General features: G+C 43.1%; 1 protein-coding gene across 1 annotated transcript in view; it reads left to right on the plus strand.

Annotated features, from left to right (window-relative positions):
• Positions 1–21103, plus strand: part of lrmda (leucine rich melanocyte differentiation associated) — a 694153-nt gene that overhangs the window by 603922 nt on the left and 69128 nt on the right. The window contains exon 6 of the mRNA XM_078428324.1: positions 6945–7032. Coding sequence (XP_078284450.1) covers positions 6945–7032 — 88 coding nt within the window. The remainder of the gene's footprint in view (positions 1–6944; positions 7033–21103) is intronic.

Here is a 21103-nt window from a genome sequence, read left to right on the forward strand (position 1 = left end):
CAATTAACCTACAATCCTGTACGTCTGGAATGGGGGAGGAAACCAGAGATCCCGGGGAAAACCCACGAATGTCACGGGGAGAACGTACAAACTCCGTACAGACAGCACCCGTAGTCAGGATCAAATTGGGTCTCTGGCGATGTAAGGCAGCAACTCTACCGCTGCGCCACCATGCCGCCCAAGATCCAAATGTTTCAAAGTGCGTACCACCAAACTCAGGAACAGCATCTTCCCCTCTTTTATCAGTCTTCTGTACAGTCCTTCCATAAGCTATGGTACAGTTCTGATTGTCCAATCTACCTCCCTGCGAACATTGAACTTTTTGGCTGGACTGTCGTGTTGCAATGTTGAGAACTCTTTGCTGTACTCTGTCTGGTATGCTTCCCTTCTCTGTCTTTTGTACTTGCAGTTGACTTGATTCAAGTAAAGTACTGTGTAGGAAGGAACTGAAAATAGACACAAAACCGAAGATAGACACAAAATGCTGGAGTAAATCAGCGGAACAGGCAGCATCTCTGGAGAGAAAGAATGGGCGATGTTTCGGGTCGAGATCCTTCGCACTGATGTCAGGGGAGAGGGAGAGGGAGATACATAGATAAGGAAGTGTAAGGTGTGAAAATAGGACAAAGGGAATGGTGCTCAGGGAAAATGTAGAATAGATCAAAGCCTTTCAATGTAACACCTGACAACCTAATGTGGTACTCAGAAAGCTGACTGCACCACAACAATGTACAACTGAAAAATCACCCTGAATGAAGGCATTTGAACAGGCCACTGCTCCAATGTGACTTTATTAAATTCCATTATTGGATTTTTGTTAGCGTTTTGGGATTACATTTACAGGGTAAGCAATAGGTTTATGATAATTTGATCAAAATACATTTGCAGTTCAGCTTGTCTTTCTGTAAAAAAAAACCATTTCGAACCACTTCATGACTACATAATTGCCAATTGCAAATTTCTGGGCAAACAGCTTTTCAGGAGTTGTTTATGTGAAGGGAAAGAAATTAAGGGACTATATAACTTATCTTCACTTTTCTCAGCTAGGCTGCTGGTTTGCTTTTAGCCTGGTGAAGACCCACCTTCATTGATGCTTTAGAGAGCATGTTACACTACTCAATACCAGAGATGAGAGATGATTTAGTTTAGTTTAGAGATGGAAGCAGGCCCTCAGGCCCACGAGTCCATGCCAATCAATGATCACCCGCTCACTCGTTCTACACTGAACACTCGGGACAATTTTATAGTAGCCTATTAACCTACAAACGTGCACGTCTATCGAATGTGGGTGGAAACAGGAACACCCATGGAAACCCACTCCACAGGGAGAATGAATAAACTCTGTGCAGACAGCATTCATAGTCGGGATCGAACCCGAGTCTCTGACGCTGTAAGGCAGCAACCCTACCGCTACTTGAAGATGGGTCTCAACCCGAAACGTCACCCATTCCTTCTCACCAGGAATGCTGCCTGCCCTGCTGAGTTACTCCATCTTTTTGTGTCTATCTTCTGTCTGCCTGGATCCTACACTCCTCACCCCCTCGAGCTGGGGTATTGATCACACCGGTATTATTACGCAGTCTGGAAATATTGTAGGCACACTATGACGTTCTCTATATTTCCCATGTATAATTCTGAAGAAGATTCTCGACCCAAAACGTCACCTATCCTTTTTCTCCAGAGATGCTGCCTGACCCGCTGAGTTACTCCAGCACTTGTTGTCCATCTTTCATATAAATGTTAGTTGTTCTTCCTCTTAGGCAGCAGCTCATTCAAAATAGGTCAAGATCTCCATATAAACGACAGGTAAAGCAGAGCAAGCAATCCTTCACACTCCAAAAATAATGTCTTGATTTACATTGTTTTGAGCAATGTTCAAGCTTTGACCCCTTAAAAAAATGACATCCTAAAATTTGCATTATTTTATTCCACAGTGTTACAGTTCCTGGATCACAAATATGATTCCTGATTCATGTTAATCTTTGCTTATTCGCTTATGTTTGAGAGACCCTTGTGACTTCTGATCGGCTCCACAGCTCTCAGCTTTCACACATGACTGGGTCACATTGTGAGAATAAACGGGGCCTCTTAAGAGATTGGTGGACATAAACTGCTGACGAGAGCCCTGGGTCCTCAGGCATACTGAGTTATGCCACTGCATTTGCACAGGGTGAATGATGCTCTGAGCTTGATTTTTGCTGAATCAGACTAATTATGTGCAAACCTGCCGTTGGCTTTTGTCCCTGACAGTCCCCACGGTGCACCTCCACAGTCTTAAGGTTACTGGGCGATGTCAAACAGTGACCAAGAAAACCAGCCGACCCGTCAGCTTTGTGTGTGAAAGGGAACTGTAAGCATTGAAGCCAGCTCCACAGCTGGTCAACCTGAGGAACACGTTCAGCGACAGACTGGTTCCACCAAGATGCAGCACAGAACGCCACAGGAGATCCTTCTTCCCTGCGGCTACCAAACTGTATAACTCCTCCCCCTTCTGTCGTGGGGTAGACTGACTCCCCCACTTCCCCACCCCTCCCCATTCTTTGCACATCCCCAATCCTTTCCACTCGTCACTTTAATGTCATGTTTCATGTATCTTGTGTTTTATGACTGTTGGCAGATCAATGAGGTAAATAAAGTTCTATCGTATCGCACAAAAAGGCAGAATACAAGACATTGGAGTTTAGAAGGGGGGACCTCATTGAAACTTACCGAATAGCGAAAGGCCTGGTTAGAGTGGATGTGGAGAGGATGTTTCCACTAGTGGGAGAGTCTAGGACTAGAGGGCATAGCCTCAGAATTAAAGGACGTTCCTTCAGGAAGGAGATGTTGAATAATTTCTTTAGTCAGAGGGTGGTGAATCTGTTGGATTCTTTGCCACAAAAGACTATTGAGGCCATCAATGGATATTTTTAAGGCAGTGATCGATAGATTCTTGATTAGTAAGGATGTCAATGGTTGTGGGGAGAAGGCAGGAAAATGGGGTTAGGAGGGAGAGATAGATCAGCCATGATTGAATGATGGAGTAGACTTGATGGGCCGATTGGCCTAATTCTGCTCCTGTCACTAATGACCTAATGACGTTGGCGAGGCTGCATTTGGAGTAGCGTGTTCAGTTTTGGTTGCTCTGCTATAGGAAGGGTGTCATTAAGCTGGAAAGAGTGCTGAGAAGATTCATGAGGATGTTGCCAAGACTTGAGAGCCTGAGCTATAAATTAGTGCATGTGTGGACATATCAGTTATTGCACAGACATTATCCAGAATCAAAGAAGCGCAGTATGGACATTTGTAATCTCAAACAACATTTTTATGTAGAGATCTATGTATAGCGTTAACTCAACTCACAGGACATGTTCTCCAATGACCTAGAACTTGGGCAAGTGCAAACAAATGTTTGACCAGAGGAGTCTTGAACTCCCAAACAGTTAAAGCCTTCTTTTAAAAGTAATGAAATATCACCTGCTTTGGGTCTTGCTTTGTTCTTGTATATACTGGAATTTAGAAGGATGAGAGGAGATCTTATCGAAACGTATAAGATTATTGAGGGGTTGGACACGTTAGAGGCAGGAAACATGTTCCCAATGTTGGGGGAGTCCAGAACAAGGGGCCACAGTTTAAGAATAAGGGTAGGCCATTTAGAACTGAGATGAGGGAAAACTTTTTCAGTCAGAGAGTTGTGAACCTGTGGAATTCTCTGCCAATTCTCTGAATGCATTCAAGAGAGAGCTAGATAGAGATCTTAAGGATAGCGGAGTCAAGGGGTATGGGGAGAAGGCTGGAACGGGGTACTGATTGAGAATGATCAGCCATGATCACATTGAATGGCGGTGCTAGCTCGAAGGGCTGAATGGCCTCCTCCTGCATCTATTGTCTATTGTCTATCCTCTTTGTGATTATTTCTGGAAACAGCCATCCAACTCTCCCATCCAGCAACACAACATAAAATGTGTAGACACAAAATGCTGGAGTCACTCAGCGGGCCAGGCAGCATCTCTGGACAAAAGGAATAGTTTACTTTTCGGGTTGAGACCCTTCTTCAGACTGAGAGCCATACACTCAGTCTGAAGAAGGGTCTCGACTTGAAACATCACTTATTCCTCTTCCCCAGAGACGCTGCCAGACTCGCTGAATTACGCCAGTATTTTGTGTCTATCTTTGGTGTAAACCAGCATTTGCAATTTCCTTATCGAAACATATAAGATTATTAAGGAGTTGGACACGTTAGAGGCAGAAAACATGTTCCCAATGTTGGGGGAGTCCAGAACCAGGGGCCACAATTTAAGAATAAGGGGTAGGCCATTTAGAACGGAGATGAGGAAAAACTTTTTCACTCAGAGAGTTGTAAATTTGTGGAATTCTCTGCCTCAGAAGGCAGTGGAGGCCAATTCTCTGAATGCATTCAAGAGAGAGCTAGATAGAGCTCTTAAGGATAGCGGAGTCAAGGGGTATGGGGAGAAGGCAGGAACGGGGTACTGATTGAGAATGATCAGCCATGATCACATTGAATGGTGGTGCTGGCTCGAAGGGCCGAATGGCCTACACCTGTACCTATTGTCTATTGTCTATTGTCTTCCTAAACAAAAACTCCGCATTTTACCGGAGAAAATGAAATACAGTTGTAACACACGCTGGAGGCTGCAGGGCTGTGTGGTGGGAAAAAGTCATCCACCATTCAGCTTGGAGATTGCAAGCTCACAAAACGCCTCCAAGCTACAAGGACAGCGAAACACGCAACCCAAGCAATTTGAAAAGGTACATTAGGCTCAGCTGACACTGCACAGAATGAGAGACACAGGCTTATTCTTAAACTGATGGTTCATATCTCCCTTGCAATGGGAAGGAAAGGAAAACATCCCTGACAGGCTGAGATATTGGCAAAGCAATCTCCTGCACCAGGTAAAACACTCTGCAAACCGCCCACTGGGGCAAACTAACTGCGGTAATGACATGGGAAGGAACAGTGGAGTTTAGTACACAGTGCAATCCATTTTAAATTAGCCTGATAGAAATCAGCAACTGAATTCACTTCAACAGCATTTTGAGCTTAATCCTTTTGAAGAACTCTTTCACGATGCATTGGTTGCACAAACCTGGTTTGAATTCCAACTTGTGCTTAGGAAGGAACTGCAGATGCGGGTTTAAACCGAAGATAGACACAAAATGCTGGAGTAACTCAGCGGGACAGGCAGCATCCCGCGAGAGAAGGAATGGGTGACATTTCGGGTCACAATGTCGTTGAGCCATCTGAAGAAGGGTCTCGACCCGAAACGTCCCCCGTTCCTTCTCTCCAGAGATGCTGCCTGAGCCGCTGAGTTACTCCAGCTTTTTGTGTCTAACTCCAACACAAGATCTGAAATCATTTTGATTTCAATCTGGAGTTTTTTACCCTGGGCAGTGTCTAACCAGTCTACTTCTAAAGGAGTCACAAGAGACTGCAGATGCTGGAATCTTGAGCCAAGAACATAGTGGTGGAGGAACTCAGCGGGCAAGACAGCATCTGCAGAGGAATTGGACGGACAATGTTTCATGTTGGAATCGTCCTTCTCGTCTGAAGAAAGATCCCAACCCAAAATTTCATATGCCATTCCCTCCACAGATGTTGCTTGACCCGTTGAGTTCCTCCAGCACTTTATTTCTTCAAAATATTAATTTACTTAATTCAGGAACTGTTTCATTGTTTAAAACTGATTAAATGTTATTTCAGAACTTCGTCTATTCTTCAGGTTTAAAAAAAAAGTAGCATTTGTGGGAATGGATTGAACATCTTAGATACTGAGGGATGTGTAGGAAAATAACTGCAGATGCCAGTTCAAATTGAAGGCAGACACAAAATGTTGGAGTAACTCAGCGGGTCATGCAGCACCTCGGGAGAGAAGGAATGGGTGGCATTTCGGGTCGAGACCCTTCTTCAGACTGAAGAAGGGTCTCGACCCAAAACGTCATCCATTCCTTCTCTCCTGAGATGCTGCCTGACCCACTGAGTTACTCCAGCATTTTGTGTCTACCTTCATCTTGGATTCTGAAGTACTTTTGGATATAAGCAACAACAAACCAAAATATTCCACAACTCTTTGCATGTCAAATTATAAAACTGACAAGCTGAAAGATGACTTCAAAAAGCTGACACAGGCTCCTGAAGAAAGATGACAACTCGTAAACAGCCATAATGTGAGCAACAGTTTGCGAACACTAGTTGCGTGATTTTACAACTGAAGCTGCAAGTGTACGAGAGATGTCCACTGATAGTGAAAGATCTCGTAACAATAAGATATTGACTCGAGAAATAACCTGTACATCTCATGAGCAAATGTGTCTGCACTTGCATATCAAATGAGGAATGTAGATTGCTACCTGAAAATTTGTGTGGCAAAATATACTTTAGTTTAGTGTAGAGATACAGTGTGGAAACAGGCCCTTTGTCCAACCGAGTCCATGTCGACCAGCGATCGCCCCGTACACTAACCCTATCCTACACACACTAGGAATAATTTACAATTATGCCAAGCCAATTCACCTACAAACCCACATGTCATTGAGATGTGGGAGGAAACCCACGCGGTCACTGGGAGGATGTGCAAACTCCATACACACAGCACCCGAGGTCAGGATTGAACCGTGGTTTCTGGTGCAGTACGGCAGCAACTCGCTGTGCCACCCGATTGTTGGTGGGGTGTCTATAAGCAGGTTGCTGCGTTCCATTTGGTGTCGAGCTTCTTGAGTGTTATGGAAGCTGCACTCATCTCGGCAAACGAAGGCTATTCCACACGTGGAAACATTTTGAAGAAACGCAGCTCTGACAAAGCTTGACTCTGATGTATTCATTATCAATGAAGCGATGATCTTGAAAGGTTTCTGGTTGAAAAGACTGAGCATTTCACCTCCTGCTCATATAAAGAATAGATTTTTTGGACCTTGAGCTGTTGTATTGATAATTGTTTCTCACACAGGCCACTGGTGAAGGTGACTTGAATACACTGGGTTTTCACCAATACACCCCGTTGCCTCAGGGAACTCGAGATGGCAGCAATCATAAAGGTAAGACCGCTTCTTTAACAAATGTAGCAGTAAGGTTTGCGGTTGATAAAAACGTAGGTGGGAGTGTGAACTTGTGAGGAGGATGCAGATACCTCCAGTGAGAGGTGGACAGGCCTCCAGTGAGAGTGGGTCGATGCAGTGAATGTTGGTAAATGTGAGGTTATCTACAAAAACAAGAAGGCACATTATTATCTAAACATGCCAGGAATGGGGGAAATGCACAAATACCTGGGTGACCTCATACACCATAAGGTCATAAGCGATAGCAGAATTAGGCCATTTGGCCCATCAAGTCTCCTCTGCCATTCAATATGACTGATCTATATCTCCCCCCTAACCCCATTCTCCTTCCTTCTCCCCGTAACCCCTGACACCCGTCCTAATCAAATATCTATCTGTCGCTGTCTTAGAAATATCCATTGACGGCCTCCACAGCCTTCTGTGGCAATGAAGGTAAGAATGCCAGTGCAGTGGTCAGCGAGGAAGGCAAATGGTCTGTTGGACCTCATTGCCAGAGGCTACTGTATGCAGTTTTTTAATCTCGCTATGACAATAGACAATAGACAATAGGTGCAGGAGTAGGCCATTCGGCCCTTCGAGCCAGCACCGCCATTCAATGTGATCATGGCTGATCATTCTCAATCAGTACCCCGTTCCTGCTTTCTCCCCATACCCCCTGACTCCGCTATCCTTATGTTCTTGTCTCGGAGAGAGTGCAACTAAGATTCACCCAACTGACTAAGAGAATCAACGTGCGAAGAGAGATTGGAGTGACTGAATGTGATATTTGTTTGAGTTGAGAAGAATGAAGGGAGGACATCTTTGAAAAATCCTGAGGAGAGTGGGCAGTCGAGATGCTGGAAAAAAGTACATAATGGTGGGGAAGTCAAAACCTCTGGTCACTGCTAAAGAAACTGGCAAGCCATCTAGGATGGAGCTGTGGAGAGGTTTCTTTGCACAATAAAAGTTGCACCTGTGGCAATCCCAACCGAAAGAGACAGCCGTGGCTTGATAGGTTAGATTTAGGTTTATTATTGTCACGTACACCAAGGTACAGTGAAAAACTTTATTTTGCATGATCTCCAATTAGATCAAATAATACTGTGCATAAATATAATCAAGTCAAACTCAAGTACATAGATAGAACAAAGGGGAAGGTACAGATTGCAGAATATAGCAAAGATAATAGAGCACAGCACAATAGACCACTCGACCCTAAAGACCGTAGTAGGTCACGGCACCATTTTAGTAGGCAGAAACTTGCAGAAACATTTTAAAAGAAAAATAACAAAAATCTGTGAATTGATAGATGAGATATATTCTGCATTTTTATGGTATCATCACACATACTGTTCCCCCAAAACACTGATTACACTACGAGAGGCATCGCGAGCAGCGGGTTTTGCTTACTAAAATGGCGGACGTTACGCTCCTTTGCGTACTACACTTCAGTATAGTCGATTTCGACAGAGTGGTCCATCTTGCTCCTCTAGTATCTTTGGAATATGGTATTGTTTTCAGTATTGTAGTGCACCAATTCCATAGACAAAGTCCAATGTATGCAATGGGGAAAAGTTGAATCGGACAGAACCTTAGCTTATCATTAAATGTGTTCAGGAAGAATCTAGATGCAGGTATTGTAGGCAAAGGGATCGGGGAATATGGAGCAAAAACCAGAAGAGGTTACTGTTGGAAAAATAACTGCAGATGCTGGTTTAAAGAGATTACTGTATCTGGATGATCACCCGTGATAACATTGAATTAGAGGAACATACTTGAAGGGTCCAATACCCTTGTCATGTTTCTAATTCTATGTTTCCAGTCTATTCCAATTTAAATGTCTTTGAAATAGGAAATAGAAAGTGAAACTTGTATTACTGGGTAAATAAAATAAGGAGATCCACTTTCCTTTGCCACTAAATAATAGTTAATATCCTCTGTCATTAATATTACCAGCCGTGCCATCCATTTTTGAGGTGTTATATTTGTAGATATATTGCTATGACTGGCTTGATAATCTATGCATCAATTCTGTTATTAGCTGTAATTGGCAATGACCCCCATATTGTCTTTGGTTAATTTGTCATTATTAATGTTCATGCACTCAGTTTCTCTATGAAGAGTATAATGAAGTAATTAACACCTGAATACTTGACTGATAGTTATATTTTCTGTGCCTTAAAGGTGCTCGACTTACTTTCAAATTGAAATTATTTATCAATTTTAATTAAGATTGTGTAGAATGCTTCTCTGTGCAATAAATTTGGTAAGCAATGAATGTTCTGAAGATTTATGGATTACATTTGTGTTCGGTTACATTATCAAGCTCTGTGCATACGCTAGATGGTTGTCAATGGCCCAACTCTGGTCCTCAACTTCAAAGCCTCGTATTTAGTACTTCATTTGGAGTATCCAGGAACTTCCTGAACTGCGCAAAGTTAATTTGCAAAGCAATAACTATTTATCTATTTAACCAAATATTGCTGTAATGTATTAACTCCTGGCATGTGTACACGATGGGTCTAGCGGAATCAAGGGATATGGGGAGAAGGCAGGCATGGGTTACTGATTGTGCATGATCAGCCATGATCACAGTGAATGGCAGTGCTGGCTCGAAGAGCCGAATGGCCTCCTCCTGCACCTATTTTCTATATTTCTATGATCCTCGGTAGAGAGAGTATGAGCTGTAATAATAATTAGGTACAATTGGAAGGAAGGAGTTATTCTTCTCACAATTTGTTGCATCAACTTTGTAATGAAGCAAACTAAATGATATGATTATAATTGTATTTGAACGAGCTAGGGAATGTACTGCAGAATGCTTTACATTCCAGGTTTCAGTCTGGTACAGGAAGGAACTACAGATGTGTAGGAAGGAACTGCAGATGCTGGTTTAAACCGAAGATTTAAATCCTTCGGTTTAAAAACTCAAATCCTTTGAGGAAGGATATTCTTGCTATTGAGGGCGTGCAGCGTAGGTTTACTAGGTTAATTCCCGGAATAGCGGGACTATCATATGTTGAAAGACTGGAGCGACTAGGCTTGTATACACTGGAATTTAGAAGGATGAGAGGGGATCTTATCGAAACGTATAAGATTATTAAGGGGTTGGACACGTTAGAGGCAGGAAACATGTTCCCAATGTTGGGGGAGTCCAGAACAAGGAGCCACAGTTTAAGAGTAAGGGGTAGGCCATTTAGAACTGAGATGAGGAAAAACTTTTTCAGTCAGAGAGTTGTGAATCTGTGGAATTCTCTGCCTCAGAAGGCAGTGGAGGCCATTTCTCTGAATGCATTCAAGAGAGAGCTGGATAGAGCTCTTAAGGATAGCGGAGTCAGGGGGTATGGGGAGAAGGCAGGAACGGGGTACTGATTGAGAATGATCAGCCATGATCACATTGAATGGCGGTGTTGGCTCGAAGGGCCGAATGGCCTCCTGCACCCATTGTCTATTGTCTATAAGATAGACACAAAAATCTGGAGTAACTCAGCGGGACAGGCAGCATCTCTGGAGAGAAGGAATGGGTGACGTCTCGGGTCGAGACCCTTCAGATGGAAGGAATGGTTTACATCGAAGATAGACACAAAATGCTGGAATAACTCAGCGGGTCAGGCAGCATCTGTGGAGAAAAGGAACAGGTGACATTTCGGGTTGAGCCCCTTCTTCAGTCTCACCCCAAAACATTACCAATTTCTTTTCTCCAGAGATGCTGCCTGACCTACTGAGTTTGTGTCAGCACTTTGTGTCCATTTCCAGAGACCAATGTGGCAACTTTAAGCAAAGCCATCAGATGTGTAACCAAAGGGTTCCTATCATGGGCCTTGTTGCTGAGTTCATAGTATTGGATATTTTAATTCCATACCAGCTTTCAGTACCTGTTTTTTGCAGCTGATATCTGTTTGATAGAAATGTGTGTAAATTCATGACTCCACTGCAGTGTGCTTATGTGTGTAAATCCATTACTCCACTGCAATGTGCTTAGGAGGCCGTGGTGTTTCAGAAATATCATCAAATCAGGGCCATGGCCTCATGACTTTTATCTATCATTAATGGAGAAATTTTACATTGAAGCCCTTCCTTCAACATGCAGTTCCCTGCTCTCCTGTGCACTCCAATGCACCCTGCTCTATTTTTGTGGAAACATCACAAGCATTGCTTCTCTCTCCACAGATGCTGCCTAACCTGCTGAGTATGTCCAGCACTTTCCATTTTTACTTCGGGTTTTCGGGGTTGGGACAAAGCCAGGCAAGTGATAGGTGGATACAGGTGAGAGGGCTTTGATTGGCAGATGGGTGAACAAAAGCCAAACGTGAAAAGAAGATAAAAGTGAGATATGGACAGAAGAGACACGAAATGTGAACCTAGAGGAGGGGATATAAGTGATGGGGGATAGAGGGGAAAGGAAAGGGGGACGGGATAGTGGAAGAAATGCAGGTGAAGAGAGGAGGTAACAAGGAAAGGGTTTTATTGGTTAGCTACCTAAAACTCAACTGTAGTTCATACTAGCGTGTACCCGAGTGGAATACAAGGTGCTGTTCCTCCAGTTTGCATATAGACATGCTCTGGCAATGGAGGAGGCCTGGGACAGAAAGGTCAGTATTGGAATGGGAAGGGGTGTTAAAATAGTTGGCAACCGGGAGATTTAGCAGGGTGACTAATTATATCCCTATTATTGAGTATAAGATAATAACTGCAGATGCTGGTACAAATCGAAGGTATTTATTCACAAAATGCTGGAGTAACTCAGCAGGTCAGGCAGCATCTCAGGAGAGAAGGAATGGGTGACGTTTCAGGTCGAGACCCTCCTTCAGACTGAGGTCTGAGTTATTATTGAGTAATTGCTCTTGATACAAAACCACTTCTGGACGTCAACATGGGTGTACAGGTATTAAGACCTTTATCTCTTGGAGATAGATGGAGGTGGCTTAGAATCACAGCATGTCTGGAGGTGCAGTGTCTGGAAATGAACTCGGCTGCACCAGGCATGTTGAACACACCACCAGGAAAAAAACATGGTTCTGAAAAGCTGGTGGGTTGGCAGTAAAATGGTCAACCCAAGCTTGGCTTTTCATTGCGATCTGAAGAGCTGTAAATTGATTATAATGTTAACACACACTTATCACAGCACTTCCCCTTGTTGTATATCACAGCATGTTAGAGAAAAAGAAGCATAATTTATTTATTAGTATTTCATTATTTTGAAACTGAATATCCTGTCATATACTTTTCTTCAATAAAAATTACAATAACATGAATATTTTCCATTGATGTGAATCCCAAGGAGCGTGCAAATGTGCTTTTCCCACAGTAAAATAAAATCATCTACTCCTTAGGTCAGCCAAATGCTTTCCTAAATGCTAGATTCCTTTGTTTGCAATGTAACTGAGTGACAGCATTTGGCAAGCATCAATTGTAAGTATTATAGTACACCAAGAGATTTAATAACATTCTTCTTGTCTGCCTCTTTGATGGGTTCCCTTACAAAATATCAAAGCTATTGTGTTTTTTTTTCCCTTTAAATATTTACAATGTGCATTTGAGTAAAAAGTTACCCACTGTGAGATGCGTGTTTGGGGAAAAACTACATGGTACATTGGCTGGAGCATTGATAAGTTAATTGCAGATTTATTGTTGCTTGATTATCTGGAATAATATTCAATTCCTTCAATTTAATAGGGTGGCTGAGATAGCAAGAGAATAGATAAGAAAACCAACATTAGTACTGCGATGTTTGTTTAGTATTTAATTATACGGACTTGTCATGCTTAATGTCAAAGAGACCAGCTGCGGTTTCAGAAGACTCCCATAGGAAACAATGAGAGATATCAGAAGGCAGCAAAACCAAATGGGAGCTGCTGTCTCACGGTTCCAGTGATCCCGGTTCAATCCTGACCTCCTGTTCTGTCTGTGTGGAGTATGCATCTTCTCCTTGTAACCACACGGGATTCTTCCAGGTGCTCCAGTTTCTTCCCACATCCCAATGACTTGCGGCCTGGCAGGTTAATTGGTCACTGTAAACTACTTCTGGTATGTAGGCAGGTGGGAGAATCTGAGGGGAATTGACGGGAATGTGGGGAGAATGAATGGGTTAAGTGTGGCATTGCTACAGGCAGGTACCTGGTGGGCTGTGCCATATGACTCCATAACAGAGAGTCTCAACTCAAGCTCTTTTCATAACACTGTGCACTAGTAAGGTGTACTCTTACCAAAAGAGGCATCGCTGAAGAGTTAAAAATTAAACTTTAGAATTTTTAATATTACATCGTCTATTAAAGTTTAAAGATAAAATTTACTAATCCAATTAGGTATTCAGGCACCTAAATATCTTAAGCATCTTATAGGTTGATGATCCAATATAAACACCAACAACAAGAAACGATAAGCTTTCTGGTGTCTTTTTGTCTGGAAAGCATAGAAACAGGCCCTTTGGCCCAACCTGCCCTTGCCAACCAAGATACTGCCATCTACACTAGTCCCCCCTTTCCGCATTTGACTCATATCTCTCTAAACCTTTCCCATCCTTGTATCTGTCCAAATGTCTTTAAAATGTTGTTATAGTACCTGCCTCAACTACCTCTACAGACAGCTCATTCCATCTACCCACCACCCTCTATGTGAAAATGTTGCCATTTGGGTCCCTATTAAATTTTTCCCCCTCTCGCCTTAAACCCATGTTCCCTGGTGCTTGATTCTCATACTCTGGGTAAAAGACTCTGCATTTATATTATCTATTCCCCTCATGATCTTATACACCTCTATAAAATTACCACTCATCCTCCTGTGTCCCAAGGAATAGAGTCCTAGCCTGCCCCAACATCTCCTTATAGTTCAGGCCCTCAAATCCTGGCAACATCCATGTAAATCTTTCCTGCACTCTTTCCAGCTAAACAACTTCCTTCCAAAAGCAAGGTGACCAAAACTGAGCACAATACTCCAAATGTGGCCTCACCGTGACTGGAAGATAAGTACTGAAATAGACATGTTAACGTACGATCAGAATCATGGATCAATTTATAATAATTGGACATCTTTTTTGCAACGTTTCTTACCTTAGTCGCAATGCTTATTTACTGTAGTCAAACTTCGTACTATTAACATAATTTAAGCTAATTTCTTGTTTGTAGTTTAAATGTGTTTATAGTTCAAATGCAACTTTTGCTGTGCAATCAAACTTGAACTATATTTATCCAAGTGATTCTAAGTACATATTAAAGCTCGTTTTTCATTCATCTTCTATAAGACTAATCATCTCCCTCAATTCTCTTAGAATTCTGTGTTATAGGAAAGTTGCTTTTGGTCTCTTGAGTAAAAAACAAACTGCTGAAGGAACTCAGTGGGTCAGGCAGCATCTGTGGAGGGAAATGGATTGATAATTACATATTATCTATGCTTATTGTGTTTACAGAGTGGCTATGCTGCTGCAAGTTATCCATTATTGGTACAGGTGATAATTAAACATTCTTGATAACTTCTTGACAGGTGACCTTTTTAATCCCAACCTGAAACATCATCTGTCCATTTCCATGTAGCCTGATCCGTTGAGTTCTTCCAGCAGTTTGTCTTTTACTTGCGATTTCAGCATCTGCTGTGTCTTGTCATTGGTCTCTGGTGTTGTTAGTGATTACCATCACCAATTTAGCAACTGGAATGATCTTTCCTGCGATATTGGTAGTGAGCTTATGATTTATAATAATAATAATAATAATAATCATTTATTTTATATAGCGCCTTATCGTGTGCTCAAAGCGCTTTACAAAGAAAATCATAACATAAAAACAAACAGACAAACTATCCTAACGGAAAAGCGGCGAATAAACAACGCCAGCGTCTTCTCACGTCAGGGTCCGGCAGTAGACAACAAAAAGCACAGGACACACAGATACAATTTTTACACAAACAGCCATCACAGTGATTGCTCTAGGCACACCCTCACTGTGATGGAAGGCAAAGAAAAGTCTTATCTCCTCCACATTCTTCTCCCGTGGTGCCACGAGGTGATCGAGGCTCCCAACTTTTTGAAGCCCCCACTGGGCGATGGAAAGTCCCAGGGCCGAGCCGAGCAGGCCGATGAAGTTCCTGAGCCCCCACCGGGCGATGGAAAGTCCCAGGGCCGAGCCGAGCCGAGCAGGCCGATGAAAGTCCTGAGCCCCCACCGGGCGATGGAAAGTCCATATAACATTTATAATGTTATAAACCTTCCAGCTGGAGTTCAGGTTCTTTGCTCCACACTTGCCACGTTAGATTTTACTGAGCAAAAGAAAATTATGCAGCTGAAAAGAATATTTGCTCGGTGTGAACTGTTAAAGCATTAGGACAATTGAGACCCGAGTAAGCAGAACAACCAGTGACTTCACAACCAGCTATATCTTAGTAATAGTGTGCAAGATACATCTTCTGGATGCGCTGGGACGCGTCCTCAGTGGTGTGACCTGGGGTCATCGGGTGTTTCGGGTCTCACAACATCAGACACCCTCGCCCAGGTGACCCAGCCGGGGTTGATCAGGCCCCTGACTTGCGTCCCAGCAGCACCTGCCCACGGATCAGCCCTCTTAATCCAAAGCCATCTAGTGGCTTTCTCTGCGGCTTTGCTTGCGGATTGGATGGCCCTCTTCTTAGCCAGCCCCGTAATGCTCAGTTGGTTGAGGACTTTGCAGAGTGAGCGTCCTGCAAAGCCTCTACAGCCCACCTCTACGGGTTCATAGCGTGTCTTCCAGCCTCTGTCCCGGCACATCTCCACCAGCTCCTGGTACTTTGCGCGTCTCCTCTCATTAGCTTCTTCAATACGCTCTTCCCAGGACACTGTCAGCTCCATAATGATCAGCTGTTTTGCCACTTTGGAGGTGATGATCATGTCTGACCGGAGTGATTGGAAATAAAAGCAGGGAAGAACCTTGGAGGGGTGTATTAGATTCATAGAGTCATACAGCATGAAAACAAACCCTTCAGCCCAATTTGCCCATGCCAACCAAGTTGCCATATCTACGCTAATCCCACGTCTGTGTTTGGCCCTATATCCTCTCAACCTTTCCTCACCATGTACCTGTCCAAATATCTTTTTGATGTTAGAGAGTCATAGAGAGTCATAGAGTCCTACAGCACAGAAAGAGGCCCTTCGGCCCATCGTGTCCGCGCCGCCCGTACCAAACACAGTCTAATTTTAATCCCATTTTCCCGCATTTGGACCGTAGCCCTGAATGTTGTAGCATTTCAAGTGCCCATCCAAATGCCTCTTAAACGTTGTGAGTGTTCCCGCCTCCACCACCACCCCAGGCAGTGAGTTCCAGACTCCAACCACCCTCTCCTCAACTTTCCCCTCTGGCAGCAACATTCTTAAGATTGAAAACCTACTCACACAGATGCTCAAATATAGAAGACACAAGATGCTGGAATCTGAGGATGGATCCCAGCCCAATCCATTGCCTATCCCTGTCCTCCAGAGATGCTGCATGACCCGCTGAGTTACTCCAGCATTTTGCGTTTTGCTCAATGTTCAAATATTGCTGTCTCTGCTGTAAATCTCCCCTGCAGGCAAAGACAGTTCACCAATGGCTATTCTGCAACGTGAAACCACTTGCACTGAGAACTGAGGTGCATCATGAATGTGGCATTAAAGAGCATTCTAAAACAATTTTTTCACCGCAGTTGCATGCCCTTTCTTCCTCATTGATGACACCTTGAGAATGTCTGCACTGCATAAGTGTGAGGTTTTAGCTCAGCAGCTCAGTATTACAGAGGTGAGTGATTACACAGCAGAATCTGCTTTTATCAACTTGTCATATATCACAGCATTTAATAATAAACCTGCTCTATCTTAATCATTTTCCATAATTAAACTATTGCTCTCTCCTTTGACATATTTTACTTGGAATCCCATAATGTGGCAATTGCGTTTCTCTTTTTATGTTCTCCAGATAATATTATAAATTAATTGTCGCCTTTGCTGATTGAAAGGGCACGTTTAGATTTCTGAAAGTCAAGGACAAAAAATTTGAAGCCTTGGCACTTCCAGTGACATGTGTGTCTGTGTGTGTGTGTTATTTTCTCATTTTGTATGACCTGCTTTCAAACTGGTTCTTGGAACCTGCTCTATCATTTATAATTTGTGCCTGTAATCGATGCTCACCTTCTAATTGTACCTTTTGACAGAATTGGAACGCATCTTGTCCTTTCATTTTTCTGAGAATGCAAATAATCCTTCATATTTTTTTTTGTTTTTTGTTTTCCATATCTTTTATGAGCTGACCTTGTACCTGAAAATTAATACTTGTCTACAAAATAAGAAATGGAGGGAACAAGGAGGCATGGATACCTGCTGCTTTATTGATTCTACATCCGTGTTATTTGAGCTTGTGAAATGGAACCAATGTTAGTTTATAGGTTAATGGATTTTCATAGTCGTTCATCTCCCTCATGTCAAGTTCATTCACACCTGGTTCATCGTGACTGTCGATGCTTTAATAGCATTAATTCCTGAGATCACACTTATTTGATTGCAACGGAGTACTTGCACTGTAATCATTTCAGATGCAATTTATAAAAGTGCTAACTTGTGTCTAACATTTTTTTAAGGCACTACTCACTTGAGCAGAGTGTGAACATTTTCTTATCTCATCAATTACTGAGAACTCCTCTGTAGCATCGTACTAACGCACACGTTGTCCATCAGATTACACGCTCTAACATTTGCTATTGCTAAGTATCACACAGCCAACACATGCATTGTAGCCACCATTTTCATTTTTGCACATTACTTGGAATTAAATTTGAAACACGTTGTCAATCTGACTTCTTTCCCCTATCTCTGCACCAATTTCATTTGGAATGTGGCTTTGGAAAATTGCTTCAGCTTTGCAAAGGACTGAGACAGCACACGATGACCACATTGCAGCCAGTCAGGGAGCAGATGATTGGGTTGTCCTCCGATCAGTCAGGCATTGCAGCCATTGTCCCTCCTCCCCGACATCAGTCTGAAGAAGGGTCCTGATCCAAAATGTCATCTGTCCATTTCCCTCTACAGATGCTGTCTGTCCCACTGAGTTCCTCCAGCAGTTTATTCTTTGCTATAGACTGTAAGTGACTGAGGCAACCGTTATATGCATTATTTACTTGTAATTATCTTTCAAGTGCTGCAAATTCCCAGAGAAATCACCCTGCTTTTACCTAGAGTTGCTGTAGTTTGTTCCCCCCACCCTTTAACTGTGCACTACTGAGTAAATTTGACCTTGTTTGGTTTTCCCTGCCGCTGCCACCTCAATAGTTCCAATTCAATGCGTGTGATAATGTAGGTAATAAATACCCTTAAAAATTAAAATGAGGAAACTTTATTAATGTTTGTGTGGTAAAATTTATCATGGATCAAAATGCAAAGCGATGGAGTAATGCAGCGGGTTAGACATGTGGAAGGGTGTTTAAGGTCTGGACCCTTCTTCAGACTTGTGGAATTATGCAACTTAGAAAGAGGCCATTCAGCTCATCATGTCTGTACTGGTTGGAAGGACGCTACCAGCCTACCCCCTGTTTCCAGTACATGGCTGTCGCCTTGCAGTCTGTGGCTCTTCATGTATGCATTCTGCAATTTCTCACTTGCTTCTTGTAACAGCCTGAGATTGATTTTACTCGGGTCTGACAATTTAGCAAATCAAATATGATGAACATTTTACTTCTTGCCCCTATTTCAAAATCCAATCTTTAACATTGATTCTCCTCAATGTAAAACAACAGTGGTGTCATCCTGTAGAGGAAGAAACTGCAGATGTTGGTTTACACCAAGGATAGACACAAAACACTGGTGTTATTCAGCGGGTTAGGCAGCATCTCTGGAGAAAAGGAATATGTGGCTTTTGGGTCAGGACCATTTCCACAGACTGAGAGTCAGGGGATATGGAAACTAGAGGTATGAAAAGGTTCAGAGCCGGCACCGAAGACCAGGAAAGGTAGAGCTCACAACAGTCCATTGTTGGCTGTGGAAGAGGTGATAACGAAGGGTTATATGGATTATATGGGTGGGAGAGGTACGCAGAGAGAGGGAATGCAAAGGGTTACTTGAAATTTGTTGTGAGACTATTACAAAACTGACCAATACGTTCAACATTCAGGCACACATACCCCACTTCTGCACCTTGCCAGTTACCTGGGACATCTTCCATTTCATGTGAAGATTCCCAGAGAATGGGGAAGAAAAGCATGCCCAACATTGCCCTCATCCGAGGAGATGCAAGGAACTGCAGATGCTCGGTTACAAAAAAGGGCACAAAGTGCTGGAGTAACTCAGCGGGTCAGGCAGCATCTCTGGAGAACGTGAATAGGTGATGTTTCGGGTTATTTTACTGACCCAAACTTTAAAACTATGTCAGTTATACCAACCCACTTTGCAATACACGGACATGTGAAATTTCTGTGATCAGTGTTGCCGAAACAAAATTAGACACTTGCTTGTTATCAAACCGTTTTGGTGGGAGTTTTGTTGCATGCAAATTGGCTGCTTCATTCCCTACAATTAAACTCCTTCACTTCAGAAATACTTCATTGGCTACAGAGCGAATTGTAAAGTCCTACGGGCTTTTGAAATATGGAACTTTGTTTCCCTCTCAGGGAAAAAATAGGTTCATAAGTGACCGGAGCAGAATTAGGCCTTTCGTCCCATCTATTTTACTCCACCATTCAATCAGGACAAACACAAGGAATCAGCTTTTCAGGTGGGGTATATAAGGTACCGTTTTTAAGCGAATACTGGAATTTAGAAGGATGAGAGGGGATCTTATCGAAACGTATAAGATTATTAAGGGGTTGGACACGTTAGAGGCAGGAAACATGTTCCCAATGTTGGGGGAGTCCAGAACAAGGGGCCACAGTTTAAGAATAAGGGGTAGGCCATTTAGAATGGAGATGAGGAAAAACATTTTCAGTCAGAGAGTTGTGAATCTGTGGAATTCTCTGCCTCAGAAGGCAGTGGAGTCCAATTCTCTGAATGCATTCAAGAGAGAGCTAGATAGAGCTCTTAAGGATAGTGGAGTCAGGGGGTATGGGGAGAAGGCAGGAACGGGGTACTGATTGAAATGATCAGCCATGATCACATTGAATGGCGGTGCTGGCTCGAAGGGCCGAATGGCACCTATTGTCTATTGTCTATTAAATAGGTTATTGTTTGCAATTAATTTCTTGAGGCAAGTGGCCAATTTAATGCAATGAGAGGCTCTTGTGCTTATGTGTGCTTAGGTTTAGCTGGTTGAGCATTAAATCACAGATCCTCCATTATGAATCCCACTCGCATCTTTACAGCTGGTGGGGAATATGTATGGAACACAGAACATAACAGTGTGGGAACTCGCACTTCGGCCCACAATGTCCGTGCTGAACATGATGCCAACCTACGCTGATCTCTCTGCCTGAACGTGATCCATATCCCTCCATCCTCTCATATTCATGTACCTGTCTAAAAGCCTCATAAACACCACTATCGTTTCTGTCTCCACGACCACACCTTGTCAGTATGTTCCAGGCACCCACCATCCTCTGACAATAGACAATAGACAATAGACAATAGGTGCAGGAGTAGGCCATTCAGCCCTTCGAGCCAGCACCGCCATTCAATGCGATCATGGCTGATCACTCTCAATCAGTACCCCGTTCCTGCCTTCTCCCCATACCCCCTCACTCCGCTATCCTTAAGAGCTCTATCCAGCTCTCTCTTGAAAGCATCCAACGAACTGGCCTCCACTGCCCTCTGAGGCAGAGAATTCCACACCTTCACCACTCTCTGACTGAAAAAGTTCTTCCTCATCTCCGTTCTAAATGGCCTACCCCTTATTCTTAAACTGTGGCCCCTTGTTCTGGACTCCCCCAACATTGGGAACATGTTTCCTGCCTCTAATGTGTCCAATCCCCTAATTATCTTATATGTTTCAATAAGATCCCCCCTCATCCTTCTAAATTCCAGTGTATACAAGCCCAATCGCTCCAGCCTTTCAACATATGAAAAGAATCTGCCCTGCACATCTCCCTTAGATGTTGCTCCTCTCACCTCTCACCTCGACATTTCAAACAATTATTCAATAATCACAGAATATCTTGC

The sequence above is a fragment of the Rhinoraja longicauda genome, chromosome 35 (genome assembly GCF_053455715.1).
Source record: "Rhinoraja longicauda isolate Sanriku21f chromosome 35, sRhiLon1.1, whole genome shotgun sequence".
Lineage (NCBI taxonomy): Eukaryota > Metazoa > Chordata > Chondrichthyes > Rajiformes > Arhynchobatidae > Rhinoraja > Rhinoraja longicauda.